The sequence below is a fragment of the Pseudophryne corroboree genome, chromosome 6 (genome assembly GCF_028390025.1).
Source record: "Pseudophryne corroboree isolate aPseCor3 chromosome 6, aPseCor3.hap2, whole genome shotgun sequence".
In the NCBI taxonomy this organism is placed as follows: Eukaryota; Metazoa; Chordata; class Amphibia; order Anura; family Myobatrachidae; genus Pseudophryne; species Pseudophryne corroboree.
The window spans coordinates 346,907,688-346,928,181 of NC_086449.1; the positions used below are offsets into that span (position 1 = coordinate 346,907,688).

Here is a 20,494-nt window from a genome sequence, read left to right on the forward strand (position 1 = left end):
CAGCCAGCCCACCCGCCTGTTTACACATCTTCCAGTTCCCACCTGCGTCCACAACTTTCCTTGCCCACCCACATTCACACCTGCCCGCCCGCCCGCTGCTCAGTATTCACAGCGCTCCACTATGAACAATCCCCGCCACTGAGGAACAGGGAGGAGGACAGCTGACCGGTAGGGGCTAATATTTGTTATGTTATTTCTCCTGTGGGGAGCAGTAAGATTTATGGATTTATGGGGGGAACAATGTGAATAATTCATGTGGGGAGCAATAGTATTTATGTAGGGAGAAATGAGATTTATTTATGTGTGAGCAACATGATTTATAGTATGTGGGGAGCAATGTGATTGATTTATGAGGGGAGCAATAGGATTTATGTGGGGAGCAACATGATTTATGTGGGGAGCAATGTGATCGTTTTTTCTGTGTAGGCCAATGTATGTGTGGATTTTTTATCACTGTGAGGCCCAATGTGTGTTTTTTTTTTTTTTGTTGGGGGGGGGGGGGTTCTGTGGGGAACGGATGGTGTGCCTTGGCAATTTTAAAATATTGTTTGGTGTGCCGCGAGTAGAAAAAGGTTGAAAATCACTGGTTTAGGGGTTTGAAATTTCTTGTCAGGATTGACCCACGACTCTTTAAAGAGCGAGTTTAAATCCTTGGAAATAGGAAAGGTGGCAATAGATTTTGGTTTTATATTAAAAAACAACTCTTCATCAGGTTCTGTCTCCTTATCTGGTATGCTGAGGACTGCCTTAACAGAATAAATTAGGGCCTCCACACCCAGAGACAGAGTATTGTCACCTTCGATGTCCACTTCACCTTCATCCAAATCTGGCATTTCATTTTCAGAGTCAGACTGGAGTACATGTAAGACTGTGCGTTTATGCGAGACAAGCAGGGGGGGCTGAGCAGCCTTGACTAAAAAATCATCCACAGATTTATTTCCTGTCTGGCAGTAGCCAACTCAGTATTAATATTAGATATCATTCCTTTAAATGATTCTAACCACTCTGGCTCCTGTACACTGCTACCCTGAGAAGGGAGAGAGCACTGAGTACATAGGAGAAATCCCCCTGGAGAAGGGGAAAACTTTGTGTTGCATGAGGGGGACACAGCCTTTTTGCCAGACATTCTGAAACAGCAGAAAACACATACAGTATTAGTGAAATAACACAGTTCAGTGAAATAGCATAGAAAACCCCAGATAGCCCGAATGCAGTGATATAGAGGGACGAGATCAGCACACAATGCCACACAGTCAAAGCAGTGCTCTGCTGGGCATAAACCAAAGCCTTTGATAAGGCAACTGGCTTTTGTTATTATTTATATGCTCCCCCCTTTCTATAAATCCCCCTGGTACCAATACAAGGCGATTTAGCAGGGTCTGTGGAGGAGCAGCGCGTTGTATGCAGCCTGGAGATCAGCATCCGCTTGAAATGGCGCCTCTGAGCTGCTGGTCCCTCTCTCCGGGAAGCTCCGCCCCCATAATGGCGTGTGGTCCCTCTACAAAAGTTTAAACTGGCTTTATCTTATTTTATGTGTAAAACAGACTTAAAACCCCTTTTATCAGCAGTGCCAGTATGGGAGTCCTCACCGGGTCCCCGGTGTCCGTACCACGTCTTCAGCACCTGTTAGGGGTGGCTGTATGCTGTCGGCGTGTGTGCACATGCTGTCGGCGTGTGTGCACATGCTGAAGGGTAGTGAGTCTAAGATACACCTATCAAAGCAATGTAAATGAAAGTGCTTAACAATGTACACACCTGCAAAACATGTATATTTTGGATTTATGTTATGGTTCTTAGCTTTTATTTGCACCCTAGATATTAAATGCTAAAAGTGAAATTGTAACAGCTTAATTTCCCATGATATAATAAACAATGATTGCTTATAGATGAATCAGAGAAAATGTGAAAACCAAAGTTGGACAGATGAGAAACAGATCACTACTTTCCAGGCTGACCTTGCTGGATGTTTGCTCTCTCCATTCTTCTAGAGCTGCTGACCTGGCATGATAGGTTTCCAGAGAGGCCTGTGGAACTGTCCACACACACACCAAACCATTCTGACATCCACTGCAATGCAATGTATAGGATTAGCTTTTGGCCTGTTATCTTTAAATAATCATCATTACCAAAATAAGGTAACATTACCTTCATATCTTTCTAAAAATAAAAAGATTTGAAAGTCATTATTGTTATTATGCCACAATTTTCAATAATCTGTCCCAGTACTCACATACAGAAATGCACAGATGTCTAGGAGCCAATAGGCATCTTACAAAAAATAGGATTTTAATTACCTACCGGTAAATCCTTTTCTCGTAGTTCGTAGAGGATGCTGGGGTCCACATTAGTACCATAGGGTATAGACGGGTCCACCAGGAGCCATTGGCACTATAAGAGTTTGAGAGTGTGGGCTGGCTCCTCCCTCTATGCCCCTCCTACCAGACTTAGTATAGAAACTGTGCCCGAGGAGACAGACAACTTCGAGAGAAGGATTTTACACAGATAGTGGTGAGATTCACAACAGCTCACACACAAGGCAAACCAAGCTAACTAGCTTGAAACATCAGCAACGGCTGAACAAGATTACTTACCAAGTAAAAAAAAAAGGATAAAGAAAAGGGATCAGTTTCTCTGGGTGCACTCTCTACCAAAGTAACGAAAATTATTGATATTATGACTGTGTCTTTATACTTCTTTTATATATATGAGTTGACACTGAATTAAAAATATATACCAATACCCATATGGAATGTATCAACTTTATTAGTATCCCACATGAAGTATTAAGACCCTAAGATGGGCCGTAAACAGTGAAATATAAAAACAATAAAGAATAATTAGACGTGAATCAGAAAAATGGACAAAAAAGAAAAAGAAAAAGTTTTATTTTGTCCTAGTGCCAAATAATAAAGAAAATATTAAAAACAAAGCCGTGTGCCGCCTATTATTTCTTAATTGTATATATCTTATGTATGAATTGTATTCCACTCATACTGTATATTCCTCAAAAGAATGTAGTTGGGATATATGTGTGTATTTCTTGTAATTGATACAACAATCCCTAATTACTAGTATACGCCTTCATAAACCTGTAACAACCTTGCTCAATTGGTATTACTAATATTTACTCACAATTGTATTTGGGCATTATATTATTAAATGAGGACAGTAATTCTCACTCTCGATATCGCCTCTGTACTTCTATTCTATCAGGGGTTACAGTCGTTCCTAAATGATACACATTGTAATTTGATACCCAGCAAGATGTTATAGTAGATACAATGGTTGCTTTATTTAACAAGGTATCTTGCTGTGTTATGACTGTATCACCCTGCCAATGGAGGTCTGCAGTCCCTCCAATATATAATCCCTGGGAAAACGCTAGTTTGGCTATATACCATCCATATTTTAATGTTATATTTAATACATATATAATAATGAATATCCAAACAATTCCCAAATGGAATAGAGTTGTGAGGACTTCTTATCATAAACAAAAAAGTACAGAGGAGATCTTTCTTATATGCAGTCCTTCATTTTTATGCACATGCATGTGACGTAATTTAATTATAATATGTACTCTTTAGGCTGATAACAATAATGCACGTTGGTCATATATAAGCTATTCAGAGAGGGTCAGATCACATTCAGTGAGGTAATGCGTACATGCCCAACTGATGTCAAATTATACATATAATATGCTCTTATTAATATTATGTTCCACACCACTCACACCTATAAAAATTATAGGGCAATCTGAGAGCTATTGAATAAGTACAATAATATCATAGGGCAGTTGTATATTCCTCTATTGGCTTTTCTTGCACTGGTAATATAAATAACTCCTCTAAGGATAGCATATTGGCAGTACTAGCATTTATTGTCCTGTACTTAGACACATTACAGGCACAATCCTAGTCTATGCTGCCAGATGCCACGGACATCTAATAGAAAGCAAGTGCTGTCTGTGATGCGTGCTGTTATATCCAACAGCACCGCACTGCCCTGGCTAAAACCTAAACGTGCATAAAATGTAACGTTACAGGCAATGAGGTTGGCAGGTACGACAGTGGAATACTAATTTTTAATTGATTAATAACATTTCATTAGTATCTGCAGCGCACAGCTATTCCCTATGCGCATTTCACTCTATGTCAGAGCTTCGTCAGGGCCTTTACAAAGTAACAAAACAGTACTTAATCTAGACTAAGCAGTACTGAACTAAATTACCACTGCAGGATCACGAAGCGCTGGGCGGGCGCCCAGCATCCTCTACAGACTACGAGAAAAGGATTTACCGGTAGGTAATTAAAATCCTATTTTCTCTTACGTCTACATTAGTACCATGGTGATGTACCAAAGCTCTCAGAACGGGAGGGAGAGCGCGGAGGCTCCTGCAGAACTGATTGGCCTCTGAGGACCTAAAGTTTGGTCAAAGTATCGAACTTGTAGAACTTTGCAAAAGTGTTCGACCCAGACCAAGCAGCTGCTCGGCAAAGCTGTAAAGCCGAGACACCCCGGGCAGCCGCCCAGGAAGAACCCACCTTACGAGTAGAGTAGGCCTTAACAGACGCAGGACACGGCAAGCCTGCCGTAGAATATGCATGCTGGATAGTGAACCTGATCCAGCGAGAGATCGTTTGCTTAGAAGCAGGACATCCAATTTTCTTGGGATCATACAGGACAAACAGAGTCCGATTTTCTGTGACGGGCAGTCCTCCTCACATAGATTTTTAGAGCCCGTACAACATCTAAGGACTTTGATGAAATTGAGGAGTCAGTCGCAACTGGCACCACAATAAGTTGGTTGATATGAAATGCTGACACAACCTTCGGAAGAAACTGCTGACGTGTCCGAAGCTCAGCACTGTCTTCATGGAAGATCAAGTATGGGCTTTTACATGACAAAGCCCCCAACTCCGACACACGTCTAGCAGAAGCTAAGGCCAACAAAGTGACAGCCTTCTAAGTGAGAAACTTGACCTCAAGCTCCTGTAGAGGCTCAAACCAGTCTCAAGTTAAGATCCCAAGGCGCCGTAAGCGGTACAAAGGGAGGTTGGATGTGCAGAACTCCCTTCAAAAAAGTCTGTACCTCAGGGAGGGCAGGCAACGGTTTCTGGAAGAAAATGGATAGGGGCGAAATTTGGACCTTTATGGCTCATATCCACACCTGTTTGCAGGAAGAGGAAAAAACGTCCCAGTTGAAACTCCACCGCAGGAAACTTCTTGGACTCACATAAGATACATATTTTTTCCAAATACGATGGTAATGTTTAGACCTTTCCTAGCCTGGATCAGGGTAGGAATAACCTTGTTCGGAATGCCCTTCCGAGCTAGTATCTGGCGTTCAACCTCCATGCTGTGGTCCTCAGCTCTTCTAGCAGTAGATCCAGAATATCCGCGTATCAAGCCCTTCTTGGCCAGTCCGGAGCAATGAGGATTGCCTGAACTCTTGTTCTCCTTATGAGTTTGAGAACTCTTAAAATGAGTGTTAGTGGAGGAAACACGTACACCGACTGGAACACCCACGGAGTCACTAGGGCGTCCACTGCCACTGCTTGCGGGACCCTCGATCTGGAACAATGCCGCCGAAGCTTCTTGTTGAGATGAGAGGCCATCATGTCGATTTGGGGTACAGCCCAAAGATCTGTTACCTCCTTGAACACCTCCGGATGGAGACTCCACACCCCTGGATGGAGATCGTGTCTGCTAAGGAAGTCCGCTTCCCATCCGCTTCCCAGTTGTCTACTCCCGGAATGAAGATTGCTGACAGCGCCAACACGTGTTTTTCTGCCCAGAGGATGATTCTTGTCACCTCTGACATTGCAGCTCTGCTCTTCGTTCCGCCCTGTCGGTTTATGTAAGCCACTGTCGTTACATTGTCCGACTGCACTTGAATGGCCCGATTTCTCAGAAGATGGGCCGCTTGGAGAAGACCGTTGTAGACGGCTCTTAGTTCCCGAATGTTTATCGGCAGGCCGGCTTCCAGACTTGACCACCTTCCTTGGAAAGTTTCCCCTTGAGTGACTGCGCCCCAGCCCCGGAGACTTGCATCCGTGGTTAGAAGGACCCAGTCCTGAATGCCGAACCTGCGGCCCTGCAGAAGGCGAGGTAATTGCAGTCACCAGAGGAGTGAAATCCTGACCTTTGGCGACAGACGTATTCTCTGGTGCATGTGTAGATGGGATCCCGACCACTTGTTCAGGAGATCCAGTTGGAAGGACCGAGCATGAAACCTCCCGTACTGCAGAGCCTCGTAAGAGGCCACCATCTTTCCCAGAAGGCGAATGCACTGATGAACAGACACCTGGGCTGGCTTCAGAACATCCCGGACCATTGTTTGTATCACCAACGCTTTTTCCTCTGGAAGAAACACCCTCTGCACTTCCATGTTGAGGATCATACCCAGAAAGGACAACCTCCTGGTTGGTTCCAAATATGATTTTGGAAGATTCAGGATCCAACCATATTCCCTGAGCAGGTGGGTCATGAGAAGAATGGACTGTAACAGCTTCTCCTTGGACGATGCCTTTATCAGATCGTCCAGATATGGAATTATGTTCATCCCGTCTGCGGAGGAGAACCATCATTTCCGCCATCACCTTGGTGAATACTCTCTGTGCTGTGGAGAGGCCAAATGGCAGGGCTTGGAACTGATAGTGGCAGTCCAACAGTGCGAATCGGAGAAAAGCTTGATGCGGCGGCCAAATCGGAATGTGGAGGTACGCATCCTTGATATCCAGTAATACCAGGAATTCCCCCTCTTCCAGACCCGATATCACCGCCCTTAGAGACTCCATTTTGAACTTGAACTCCTTCAGAAAGGGATTTAGCGATTTTAGGTTCAGAATGGGCCTGACCGAACCATCCGGTTTCGGTACCACGAAAAGGTTTGAATAGTAACCTTTGTTTTGCATATGAGGGGGGACCGGTACAATTACCTGTACCTCCACCAACTTCTGGACGGCTGCCAGCAGGACAGTCCTTTCTGCCAGCAAAGCTGGCAAGCCTGATTTGAAGAATCGGTAAGGAGGGAGATCTTGAAATTCCAGCCTGTACCCCTGGGACACAATATCTTGTACCCAGGGATCCAGGCCAGACGACACCCAGACGTGACAAAAAAGCCTGAGTCTCGCTCCCACCGGTCCCACCTCCGGGACGTGTAGTCCACCGTCATGCGGAGGATTTCGGGGTACCTGAAGCAGGTTTCTGTTCCTGGGAACCCGCAGCAACAGGTTTCTTGGATTTGGGCCGACCTCCCCTAAAGAATGTGTTGGACGGTGTGGCCTTTCGGGGCTTGGCATCCCGAAAGGGCTGTGATGCAGTTGAAGAAAAGGGTTTCTTCGTAGCTGGTGCAGCTGAGGGAAGAAAGGGTGACTTACCCGCTTGTAGCCGTGGAGATCCACGCATCCAACGCTTCCCCAAAGAGAGTCTGACCTGTGTAGGGTCTCCACACTTCTCCTGGATACCGCGTCGGCAGACCACTGTCGCAGCCACAGTCCTCGACGAGCTGAGACAGACATGGAAGAAATTCCTGCAGCCATGGAACCCAGGTCTTTCTGAATTCTACCAGAAATCCTGCCGAATCCTGATTACATGGAATGAGATCATCCTGAGAGGACATATCCTCTGCAGCATATGACACAGAGTCCCTGGACACAGCTTAATGGAGATCACAGACACTCCACCCACACACTGGGGAGGACAGACAGACAGAGTTTCACCCCCCAAGAAGGGCAAGAGAGACACAGAGATTGGAGCCAACCCACACACAGTGCTTTTTAGGTAAAGGGAGACCTCCAACCAGCGCTGACTGTGCACCTTAATAGATTACACAGCCTCCCCCCCCTCCCCCCTTCTTCTACAACCCCCTGGTACCATGAGAGATAGCTGAAGTTGCTCTGGAGGGACTTGCTCTTCACCGACAGCGTTGTGCAGGCAGGAAAATGGCACTGAACGCTGCTGGGTCCGCACTGAGGAGAAGCTCCGCCCCCAAAATGGCGCTGTCTTCCCGTTCTTCATAAGATTATACTGGCCTGAGGAATTATGCTGGCAGCGATCCAGGGACTCTGACAGGCTGGTAGGTCAGTGTAGGGTGTAGGCGCTGGCTCAGGGCGCCCCTCACAGCGCCGCACAATGTACCGCTGTGCCCCGAGCGCAGTTAGTACTGCGCTCCATACCCTGTTGCCTTCATCATCACACCGGCCTCTCGCTTGCTAGGGGAATCGGTGTCTCACTCACCACCAATCTTCTGGCTCTGTAAGGGGGTGGCGGCATGCTGCTGGGGTGAGCGATCCCCTGTGGAGGGGAACGACGATCCCCTCAGGAGCTCAGTGTCCTGTCAGCGAATATAGTGGCTCAGGGGGGGGACACTACTCCCCCCTTAGTCCCACGAAGCAGGGAGGCTGTTGCCAGGAGCCTCCCTGTAAAATAATAAACTCTAAAGAAAAAACTTTTCTAAAGAAGCTCTGTAGAGCTCCCCTAGCTGTGACCGGCTCCTCCGGACACATTTTCTAAACGGAGTCTGGTAGGAGGGGCATAGAGGGAGGAGCCAGCCCACATTCTCAAACTCTAAAAGTGCCAATGGCTCCTGGTGGACCCGTCTACACCACATGGTACTAATGTGGACCCCAGCATCCTCTGGGACGTAAGAGAAAAATTGTAAAGAGACTATTTAGTCAGGCATACCCTACGCAGAGTAGGCACCAGATTAGATTTCTGGTAGATTATCCAACCATTGGACTCTTGTGTCTGTAAGGTGTCCAAAGCAGAGTGAGAGACTTTTATATCAAGATCACCCAGAATATGATTAATAATCACAATCTGGAACTGATACCTATAATTTTTGTTAACACCTTTGGAGATCAAAGAGTAGAGCTCAAAACTGGTAATGTTGGACCTGAACCTCATACCTGAGAAAGCACTGTTGAACTTCCCAGATGGGAACATGCATTGTAAGTAGGCATCCAAGACATCCATGTACTCAGCCTTTTCAGTATTGTTTATTAACCACTTAACTGACTATTTTTCCCTTCAAAATTGTTCATAATATTTTTGTAGTAAAATGTTTTTATTGAATATAGTTTAAAAAGCATTTTTTTTTAAATATTTAAATAAAATATTATGCACATCTGCAGAACAGATCTCCTCGTCAAAAACTGGGGAACACAGTGGGGAAGTGCGGGCACATGTGATCTGGCCATGCCAGTTAAGTGGTTTTAAGGATATGTAGGATTCCATCTTAAACCTGTCCAGTTGAATATTAGTGTTCCATTTCTTGAGCTTCAAATTTGACTGACAAGAGCCTTAGGAAATTGTGCTATAGGTTGTTTCACATTTATTCATAGCCTATGTTGATGAAGTGTAAAGGTTCTGTAATTTGCATGTAACTTAAAATTAAGGCCCACATTTATCAAGCCTTGGAGATTGATAAATAGCACAGTGATAAATGACCAGCCAACCAGCTCCTAACTGTCATTTTTCAAACACAGCTGGTGACATGGCAGTTAGGAGCTGATTGGTTGGTACTGTATCAGCATGCTATTTATCACTCGCCAAGGCTTGATAAATAAGGGCCTTAGGGTCAGGTTTGACCCACTCTTTGTACAAGTTCACAGCTGTGCATATCTAGGGAAAGAAAGTAACTGATTTTGTTTTTCTTTCCAACTAATTGACAGGTTTTCCTCACTCTACTACCTGCCTGAACTGCCCATATTAAATCATCCACTTCTTGTGAAGGTTTCATAAATGTCTAATGCAAAGCATAGTAAGCAAATCAGGATTACAATGGCTGAAAACTGGTTTGAAGAGTGACAAATAAAGAAATATACTGTAATTTAATGCTTACCAACACATATACAATCTTTGTAAGGCACACTTACGTTGCTAACATGAGCTGTGGGCTGTCCACTTTCTCAGCCAATCCGCACCAGGCTATTGTGTTGACATACGAAGGATGTGTCAGGCAATAAAGTGTTTTCCAGCTATCACCCGAGTTCCCCCACAACTTAACAGTGTCCTCTTTACCACAAGTAAGTAGCATCTGACCTGTTGGATCCCACTTCAAACTCACAAACATTTCCTAGAAACATGCACAAGTTCAGCATGAAGCAGATAAGAGGCACAAGATTTTAAACATATCCAAAACATTAGTGTTAGGATGACTCACGTGGGTGTTCAGTCAGGTATCCGGTCTCTAGGTTGACAAGACTTAGGCCGACAGTGCCTAACTCGACATGAGTTTTTTAATTTTTTGGAACTTTTTCATACTTTACGATCCACGTCGACTACGATTGCGAAGTGACCCATGCGAGGGGATGCGGTGCACTAATTGGGGTTCCCGGTCACTGTACGGCGAAAACGACACCAAAAAATATTTAAAAATGCATGTCGACCTTTAGACCTGTCGATCTAGACCATGTCAACCTAGAGACCCTGTCGACATAGAATCCCTGTCGACATAAGTGTGGTCTACCTTCAATACCACACGCGTTTAGTCATTATGAATTGAATTAGCTTACCTTGTGTGCATCAATTAGAACAATTTCTCCTTTCTCTGCTGGTTCCCTATTTCCAATCAATAACTTTCCATCAACATATCCAACAGCAAATGGCCGATCTTCACTAAACCAAGCAATGCAAGTAACAGCCACTGCCACAATTAGAAGGAAAACAGTTGCAGTACAGTATCTTTTCAAATTAACAATGGCATTTTTAATAGGAAAAAATCTAAACATGATGCATTGATAATAACACAGAATATTCCTAAAGGCAAATTCAACTTGGGGAAGAAACACAATACAGCACAGTACTAGTACATCACTATATTTATCACTGCTCTGAATTGTACTTATGTATGTAAAGAAGGTCATTGTAGATTTGCTTGTTGTGCTCTCAATAGATGGCAAGGGATACATCGGAATCTCACAGTAGTAATATACTGATGAATACAGAACTGATGGGTGTGGATTGCAACTTTATAATTGTTTGGGGTCTTCACAGAATTTTAGGTCAGTACCATGCTCAGTCTGCCTAGGAATCTATTGATAACCATTCTGAAGTCTGATCAAACTTTGTATTAGTAAACATGAAAACACAACAACGTGTCTACAGTCAGGTCCATAAATATTGGGACATCAACACAATTCTCATATTTTGGGCTCTATACACCACCACAATGAATCTGAAATAAAACAAACAAGATGTACTTTAACTGCAGACTTTCCGCTTTAATTTGAGGGTATTTACATCCAAATCAGGTGAACGGTGTAGGAATTACAACGGTTTCTATATGTGCCTCCCACTTTTTAAGGGACCAAAAGTAATGGGACAATTGACTCAAAAGCTATTTCATGGACAGGAGTGGGCTATTCACTCATTATTTCATCGTCAATTAAGCCGGGTAAAAAGTCTGGAGTAGAATTGTGTCGATGTCCCAATATTTATGGACCTGACTGTATATGAATGCCTGCATGTGCATTTCACATATTTACAAATAGAATAATAGCTTTTTTATTTTTTATAATAGTTTTTGAAGTGTGTTTCGGGATTTTTTTGTTATTTTCTCTTTTGTTGCTTCCACTACCAAAGATTAGGTTTATTTGTCACACACCTTTTCTGTAACAGTGCTCCAACTCCAGACGATGCATACTAGTGGCATCTGTCACTTCAATAAGACCCAAAGAGCCGTCCATTCGCCCCACCAACAATGATTCCGGTAGATCACTCGGCCATACTCCTCCAATGCACTGTTCTGGCCACATTATAGAGGAGACCCAGTGAGGTTGTGCATCCACAAGACCTTTTCCCCCTGTTGCATTCAGGTTTGGAAAAAAGAGAACTATATTTGTATTACAGTATTAGAACAGACAAATACACAATCAGAACTTGACATGTGACGACACAAACATAACACAACTATATAGATGAAACGTTCCAAAGCCTTAAACACAGTTCCTGAAGCTCGACTCCCAAGTGCTGAAGGATAATAAATGATATGTAACTATATTAACACCTATGAAACATACTACACAAACTTCATATACTGTACATAAAAGACTATACAGAAATGGCCAAAGGCAGCACTCCCTGGTAACTACATACCATTGACTTGCCAGATGTTAATTGTCTTTTCTAAAGCTACAGCCAGATATCGCCCACTGACACTCCAGCACACGGGCGACAGGGTGGGATCAGTCTCTTCTGGAGTTCCCTCTCTAAGGGTAAGAAAAGAACAATACGGTTAGCTCATAACTTTGTAAAAACGAAAGCTACAATTGATTGATGGAAGAATAGTTATACATTATACATGTATATTATAGATAGAAGTATGAAATAATGTAGAATTGTTGATGGCTCTAGGCAAAATACAAGCTTACTAAAACTACATTATATATACAAAAGTGAGTGGACACTGACAGCAAACTGATCAATAACATTTTATTGACATCAGTACTTTGTAGCTCCACCACGTGCAGTGACTACTGCAGGCACCATTCACCACAAACTGTCCACAAGATCCAGGACAACAGCGGGCAGTATGTTTTTCCATTCCACCTTAAGTACAGTACAGTGACCAACTGCGACACTGAAGAAGGTCGAATCGGTCTAGAATACACCCGTCGCTCCATTTCATCCCAGAGGTTCTCAATGGGGTTAAGATATGGACTCTGAGCTAGCTGGCTAGTCCATTCGGGTTACGAATTTTCTGTATACCAGTCCAGAATCGCTCTGTAAACATGACATTGCGCAGCCTACGATGATCCACTTTTCAAATTCAGTTAGCTCCTTCTGGCCTGGCAAGCAATTTTGTTAGAAAATGATCTACCCGTTTTATGCCTTCAGGAATACGTGTCTGCTGCAGGAGCACACCATTTTGCCCGTGTGAGGTTCCAATTACTTGTGTCTACATAGTGTAACAATGCGACAGCATAATTTAACATTTTAAATGCATCATATGTTGATGCCTAGTTGGCTCATCAGGTGATGATTAAGTGAAGACCAAAGGAAGCTGATCGGGGACCCCAGGGGTATAATGTCACTTTTCTGGATCCTATGACTACCCTGGTAGCAGAATCCTTGCTTGCCACTCAAAGCTATTTCCCAAGCTGTAAGAAGCTCCATAATGGCCAGTGCCAGGCAGGCTCTACCATATCAGGGGGGAGTACCCACATGTGAGCACTTGTTGATCACCCCACCTCCCATGTCTCCATCCTGGACTGGATGCCATACAATTTGGAGTGACATTTGAAGCAGGTAAAATGTTCCGCCACTGTCCCTCCTCAAGGCAGAGTTCTGTCTGACTTCCCTTCAACATACTTTTTGTGTTTCATATTTATTATGCTAGTATGAATATATATATATATATATATATATATATATATTTACACAATAGAGCAATAAAGAGTATATAGGACCCCCACCTAGGCATTGTCAGCAGTCTCCCCCATAACCCCAAATCCATGTGTAAGGAACAGGGCATAATCAGCTTGTGGGTGGTAAAGAAATTGGAGGATCCTTCAAGAAAATGTGTGTCTCATACCAAAATATATAACGAAAGCGAATATAAATATATATATATATATATATATATATATTTATTTATTTGGCGCTTGAGTTCTGGGGTGAGGGAAAGAAACCGTCTTGGTCTCTTTATGCATATTAGGTTCAAGCCAATCCATTTGAAAGTATAACTTGTTCCTAAATAGGGAGGGTAATGGCAGCTGTCTATTGGCCCACATCTGTAGTATGCATTTGCGAGCTACCGCTGCAATTACCCCGTGCTGGGATAGTCTGAGGCATAATACCCAATATTGCCCTCTATCACGACAATGGGAGGTAAATCACAAGGTAACTAGAAGCAAATCTATTCACAAACATCCAAAATTGTTGTATTAGAGGGCAGTCCCACATAGAAATTTAAAAAAAGTGGCATTGGACGCTCCACACTTGGGGCAGCTATCAGTGTCAGACAAACCCATTATGAACCTGCGGTGAGGGAAAAGATGCCCATTATGGTAAATATTCTAGAACATATCTGTGAAGATACTGGGTTCCAAATCACTCAGGCACGGTGGTAGATGAAAAACCAACAGTGGTTTATTAAACAGAATGGGTTATAAAGAGTTCAGCACACATCTGTAATCCAATTCCACACGACAATTCCCACCACAGAACATTACTTCTAATAGGCCCTACACATTTCCCGATGCGCCGCCGAGGTGCCCGACGGCCGATACGGCCGACGAGCGACCCGGCGGCGGGGGGGCAGTGACGGGGGGAGTGAAGTTTCTTCACTCCCCCCGTCACGCGGCTGCATTGAAGTGCAGGCAAATATGGACGAGATCGTCCATATTGGCCTGCATGCACAGCCGACGGGAGACCAGCGATGAACGAGCGCGGGGACGCGCATCGTTCATCGCTGGAGTCTCCACACTGAAAGATATGAACGAATTCTCGTTCATTTATGAACGAGATCGTTCATATCTTTCAGAAAATCGGCCAGTGTGTAGGGCCTATTAGTCAAGGAGCAGAGAATCTCTCTTCAGCTCTCTGGATAGCTCTACTTATACCCACCAGAAGCTTCATATTGCAGGGGTGTGTGTGACTTCTTAGTCTTAGGATTTTAAAGCATTGGAAAACAATACATATTCTAATCAAGGTGATTACATCAGCCAGAGAGCCCCCCTGTTTGGTCGGTTTACTGTTGGACAATAGGGAGTAAACAAAAAGGGATAATGGTACCTTATATGACTCACCCTTTGAGTGTCCACTGTGGAGTTAGTAAACAATAGAAAACTAGGTCTAACCTAGGTCTAATACAATATCTAAAGGGTAACAGATAACATAACACAATTGCATATATTAACAATATGAAGATTGATTTAAACACAATATTGGATGAGCAGCAATGGACATGTTATGGAGAATGAACAAACAGACAAATTGAACGTATACGGATATGGGTATAAAAAGTACTTATTTGACATGGGAAATGAGGCATAGCTATATTCATTGTCACAGACCTCATTTCCTCACAATATCCTTATACATAATAGAGGAAAACAAGGCTTAAGAATAAAATAGTGACTGTAACAATTTGTTCATAGTAATATGGGTAATATCGCTCTCTAAGAAGATAGTCCCGTTGTAATAACTTCGTGATCTAGCAGAGTATGGAGAATTTTATAGTCTAGAGAATTAGTCACGCCCACCCCCCATAAGTCTAGCAAGCAATAAATCCATAAAACTGGACCAAGTCATTAGAAGAGAGGACCCGGTCAAAATTTCACCAATTCGTAGTCAGTATTGCAAGTATAAATTATTTAAATGTTAAGGGTAAAGAAATACACTTTCTGTTTTAGGTTTCTGTGCTTTGACATGTTATTGCAAATAAAAGCCAAAACCATCACTATCTACAGTATGTGGAAATTAATTAAAAAACAAACAAATGTACTCTAGTACACGGACACAGCCCCATCCCAGTTATGGCTGTGAAAGCGGCTTCTAATAGAGACTACTGTATATTAAATTAATTATAACTGTAAAACACACTGTCAAGGGTTCATTGAGCCATAGGGAAACTGCCCACTGGTGTTTGTGTGAAGCTGTACTCACGGTTTCTGGAAGACACAAGTCTGCTGCAGGGAATACTGGTTCCTAGACACATTCCACACTCTGACCGTGCCATCACTGCCACTTGTAGCCAATAATCCCTTCTTACTGCACCACACAGAGGTCATTACCTGGAAACCAGAATCACAAGCCATTTACATTTTTAGTATCACAATTAATAGCATTAGAAGCACTGCTTCCTCCTATGTCAAAGAGTATTCTTATGATTGTATTTTTTTTTTGTTTCTTTTGTTTTTATAGTTTTGCAAAGTCCAATAAAAGGGAAGGGATACGTAAAGGAAAGGGAAAATGTACATTTAACACTTAAATTAGTATTTCAACATTTGTTACATTAAAATTGCAAGGACAAAGAAACACATTGGTGCCATCTAATGATGGATTAAAGAAATTTAGTGTTGAAATGCTTAAATCCATTCTTTAACCAAATATGAGGAGAATGTGAAGTCGTCTTATGAGGAGTTATGAATAGGTTAGGAGAAGCAAAGATAAGTCCAATAGTGAGGGAATGCAGTCAGGACTGCAATGGTTTATAGTCACCCACCTGATTTAGTGTAGCAAACTGAGTGGATTACTAATTAAAGCTCACTGGGAGAATAATACACTATATGAATTCCAGACAAGATTGATTTTGTAGGCTAAGGAGGTGGCTCTGCCTACTTACAGTTGGGATCTGACATTTAGCTGCACTCAGAATAAGGTTGTTGATTGATCAAGATAGATAGCATACAAATGCTTAAGTCCTATTATAGGTATATAAAGAGTTAGCCAGCTTCATCGCACCCACGAACATTTGCGGGTGCAACTAGCTTGCTGCTAAGCATGTGCATGTTAGTGGGCACATGCGACTATTCGCACCCACGATCCATAGACTTCGTATTATGTGATAGCGGGCACAGTTCAGCAAGTCGCTGTTGCATCGCTGCAAAGATGAAAAATATATAAAGATTAAACTCCCATTTACTATAGAAATCATGTTGTTACAGTTTATTTTTTAGGCAGAAATCGCATAGTGTGTACCTCCCTTAAAACTGTTAACAGGATTGTAAGATAAAGTTTGACCACTAGGCACAATATTTAGGCCTAAAGTCAGATTGCCCGTTTTAATTTTAAAAATAAAAGCTTACCGAGGTTTGGGATGGGGGGTACAGTTCAGAAATGACCACAAGGAGGTTATCTGCATAAATAGAACCTTATGTAGTCAGCTCTCATGTTACTGCTTTGGATTCACAATGCTAGGCGCTCAATGACTAGAGTAAACTGCTGTGCTTGTAAAAATTGTAACTTCTACAGTACATTTCTCCTTGCCTCATTGAGATGTTTAATTTGTGTGCTTGTGAGCAATCCAGAGGAATTACATTGCCTAGTCTTGGGAGTGAATAGTCGCAGTCCACGTGGCTAGTCGTTGCCACGATGCGTATGCATCCCAGCAGTTATGAACACTGCTGCATCTGTTCAGATTGAAGTCATTTGAAGACAATGCTATACAAAACTCACTCTATTCTGATGTGCCTCCAGTTTGGTGAAAGAACATTTCCTCAAGTCTCCAGCCATATCAGCAAGAGTCTGTGGGGCAGTCTGATTATCACGATCATGAGCAGCCAGTGTGCGAACTAACTGCTGAGCGGCCCATTGGCGGTGCTGTGAGGAGAGTCGTGAAGATAGGCAACAGGCAGCCAATGCATTTGCCAGTTCCAAAGGACCTGCAGTATAACAGTGACAGAAAGAGGATGAGAGACAAGAAGCTTTCATGTGCACATATAGCCCAGCTCAATTTATTTAATAAAAATACATCCAAGGAAATGTACCTCTTTTTTCCATTTCAGCCTTGTCATAGTGTGGTCGCAGTCTAGCCCCCTTATCTGCAAGCAGTGCTACCAGCGCTTGTGTAACTACAAAGTTAGGGGAGGTGACGAGCTTGCTTTCTTCAGCGATACCTCGTAAAAAACTGGGCAAGAACTTCCTCTGTACAGGATCATCCACAGTAGTCAGATTTACACCAGTTGCAGCTGATATTAAATTCTGTAAAAATACAGCAAAAATAATTAGGACATTTGTCAAATCTTTAAATAGCTGTCACTAAACAAGTTAGGGCGGGGTATAGAGAAATTGGATAATGACACTTTAAAAAAAGAAAACAAATGCTAAACAAAAAAAAAAAAAAAAGAGAGAAAAGAGGCTAAGAAAGAAATAACTACATATCTGTAAAACAAAACACAAACTAATAATAAAAAAAAAAAAAGAATAAAACCAAAGAATAACACTACGAGATTCAGAGACAAGGATTTAACTCATGTATAAAAACTCAGATGTTTCTTATATCCAATTGGGAGACACAAATACCATTGGGACGTTACACAATGGCTGCTCAGCTAGATATGCTCACTTAATAGCAATTTGCAGTATACTACAACCAAGGGTGGTCTTCAGTATGCCACCGGCCGGGATCCCGGCGACCAGCATACCGGCGCCGGCATCCTGACCGCCGGCATGCCGACACATTCTCCATCTTGGGGGTCCACAAATAAATAGTATAGCACGCCACCGTGCCTGCAGCGTGGCGAGCGCACGCAGCGAGCCCACAAGCGGCTCATTAGCGGTCGCCCAGCTGTTGGTATGCCGGCAGTCGGAATCCCGGCAGCAGTATGCTGGCCCCCGGGATCCCGGCCGCCGGCCACTCATACTACACCCACAACCAATGCTGGCACCCATAAATGCAAAAACATGAAGCCAGCAGAACGTGGCAAAATATGCAGAGGATCATGTGGCTACCCAACACAGCAGCTCATCTGAAGTTTTGTGCCATGTCACCCAAAAAGCACACACTGATCTGGTACAATTTGTTCTCACACTGAAAAAAAACCACATGTTTTCCCACGGTAAGGTGAGCATGCTGGGGACCACCAACCATGAAGGAGGACACAATCTTGAAGTTCCATATAATAAGCCGAGGACCTTTATTCAGATGGTCTTCGTTTAACCACCAAAAAGCTCATGTGCCTTTCCAGACAGACTGATGAGTTGTCTGTCTAAGCAGTGTTGTGACTTGTTCTCTCTCAAGAAGAGTTAGATCTGGGACAGCACAGAGTTAAACTTTGGTAACTGGACAGAGTCAGTCCGAAAGCTTTTGAAAAAGGAGGTCAGTCCAAAGCGCGCCAAGCTGGGCTATTTGATGTACACCCTGGGACTCCTTCTGTGAATTCTGACATTTGGTGACCCAACCGAAGAACTGGCTCTGTGTCTGGGACTCTGCTGGTCTTTTAAACTTCTGGTAGGTTTATCAACATCACAGAGGAACAAATGGGTTGCTCAATACTTATACATGTGAGTGCAATGTATTACTAAACTTTTATTTTAAAGGATTTCTGTACTTCTGGACAGGGATGTAATAAAGTCCAAGTTCGGGGGCCATGCGGGATGCTGGCCAAACTCAGATTTATTTTTTTAGAGGAGCAATCATGAACAATACTTTGTACACGATTGCCCCTTTAAAAAAAAGTATGAGTTTGGCCGGCATCCCACTCGGCTGCCAAACTATCCCGCCCCTGGTCTTTTCTTTGTTTTCTATGTAATTTCCAGATCTGATTATATATGCATGAAGGAAGCAGGGATGCACAACCTCTGGTAAAAAAGGAGGAGGTGGAGACAAGTATCCTGGTGTACAGAGTTGACCAATATATCCAATAGTAAAAGAATTTGTGTATAACTTTTTCCTATTAAGGCTCTCATGCAATCCAGGAGAACACTTGAGTGGAGAAAATACACACCACTAACTGGACAACTTGGAAGTTGATACAATTTCCCCACGACCTTTATACTAACTTGAACACATCTCCGTTTGTGGATGCTTTACTAGCCTCTACAACAAGAAAGACAATTTTTCTTCCAAGACAAAAGAATACCCTGCTTTACAGAAAACAGAGGTCTCCGACAAGAAACTAGATTGGATTTTTGGAAATATGATCCATTTGAGGGCCTCCTGAGTTTTGTGTCATCCCTTTGTAATACTTGTGCACCAAAGTTTATGATTCTGCCTTGACCAGAAGATCATGCAGATAACGGATAATCATCAAACCCCTGAATCTGATGAGAGCAGCCATGACCACCATAATATTGGTAATTGACACAAGACTAGAGGCCAAAGCCTGACACTAGAAATATGTGACCGAGCCACAAATCTAAGGCGGCACTGATGGCCCTCACAGATGGAATCATTCAGGCAAGTTTGACTTTCAGTACATGGACACCATTTATTATTTTGTTCCATAGTGTTGAAGACAGATCTTAACAATTCCATCATTAACTTTACACCTGAATTAACTCATTGTGAGGCTTGAGATTCATAACAGACTGATAGGATCAATTTGTTTTTTGAATCAGAAACAGGCTTGCATAAAAACTCTCCCTCTCTACTCAGCTGGAATTATAATGATCAACATAGTAACATAGTTTTTGAAGTTCAAAAAAAGACAACCTGTCCATCGAGTTCAACCTATCTGTGGTCTCCTACGCTGCATCACTTTTAGAACTAATTTAGGCTGTTGCTAAATGTCGGCCGTTGTGTTTATTCCTCCCTTTTTTTTATTTTTTAAATAACTATAGTGCGTGACTACGCACCATAACCCTGTATATCCTTATCCATTAGGCACTTATCTAGCCCATTCTTAAAAAAAGTGTTGACAGAGTCCGCCATTACTACTCTCTCTGGCAGGGAATTCCAAACACGTATTGTCCTTTCTGTGAAGAAACCTTTACATCTCTGTGTGCAAAATCTCCTCTCCTCTAACCTAAGCGGGTGTCCACGTGTCCTATGTGTTGATCTTACCAAAAACAGATACCCGGCAAGCTCTGTGTATTGTCCCCT

General features: G+C 42.9%; 1 protein-coding gene across 9 annotated transcripts in view; it reads right to left on the reverse strand.

Moving 5' to 3' along the window:
* The window catches only part of HERC1 (HECT and RLD domain containing E3 ubiquitin protein ligase family member 1), a 475,564-nt gene that overhangs the window by 124,817 nt on the left and 330,253 nt on the right, over positions 1–20,494 (reverse strand). For all 9 annotated transcript variants that reach the window (XM_063926542.1, XM_063926546.1, XM_063926547.1 and 6 more), the window contains 8 exons: positions 17,439–17,652; positions 17,128–17,333; positions 15,616–15,743; positions 12,103–12,215; positions 11,612–11,809; positions 10,521–10,651; positions 9,882–10,081; positions 1,956–2,067 (listed from right to left, as the gene is read on the reverse strand). In XM_063926542.1, coding sequence (XP_063782612.1) covers positions 1,956–2,067; positions 9,882–10,081; positions 10,521–10,651; positions 11,612–11,809; positions 12,103–12,215; positions 15,616–15,743; positions 17,128–17,333; positions 17,439–17,652 — 1,302 coding nt within the window. The remainder of the gene's footprint in view (positions 1–1,955; positions 2,068–9,881; positions 10,082–10,520; positions 10,652–11,611; positions 11,810–12,102; positions 12,216–15,615; positions 15,744–17,127; positions 17,334–17,438; positions 17,653–20,494) is intronic.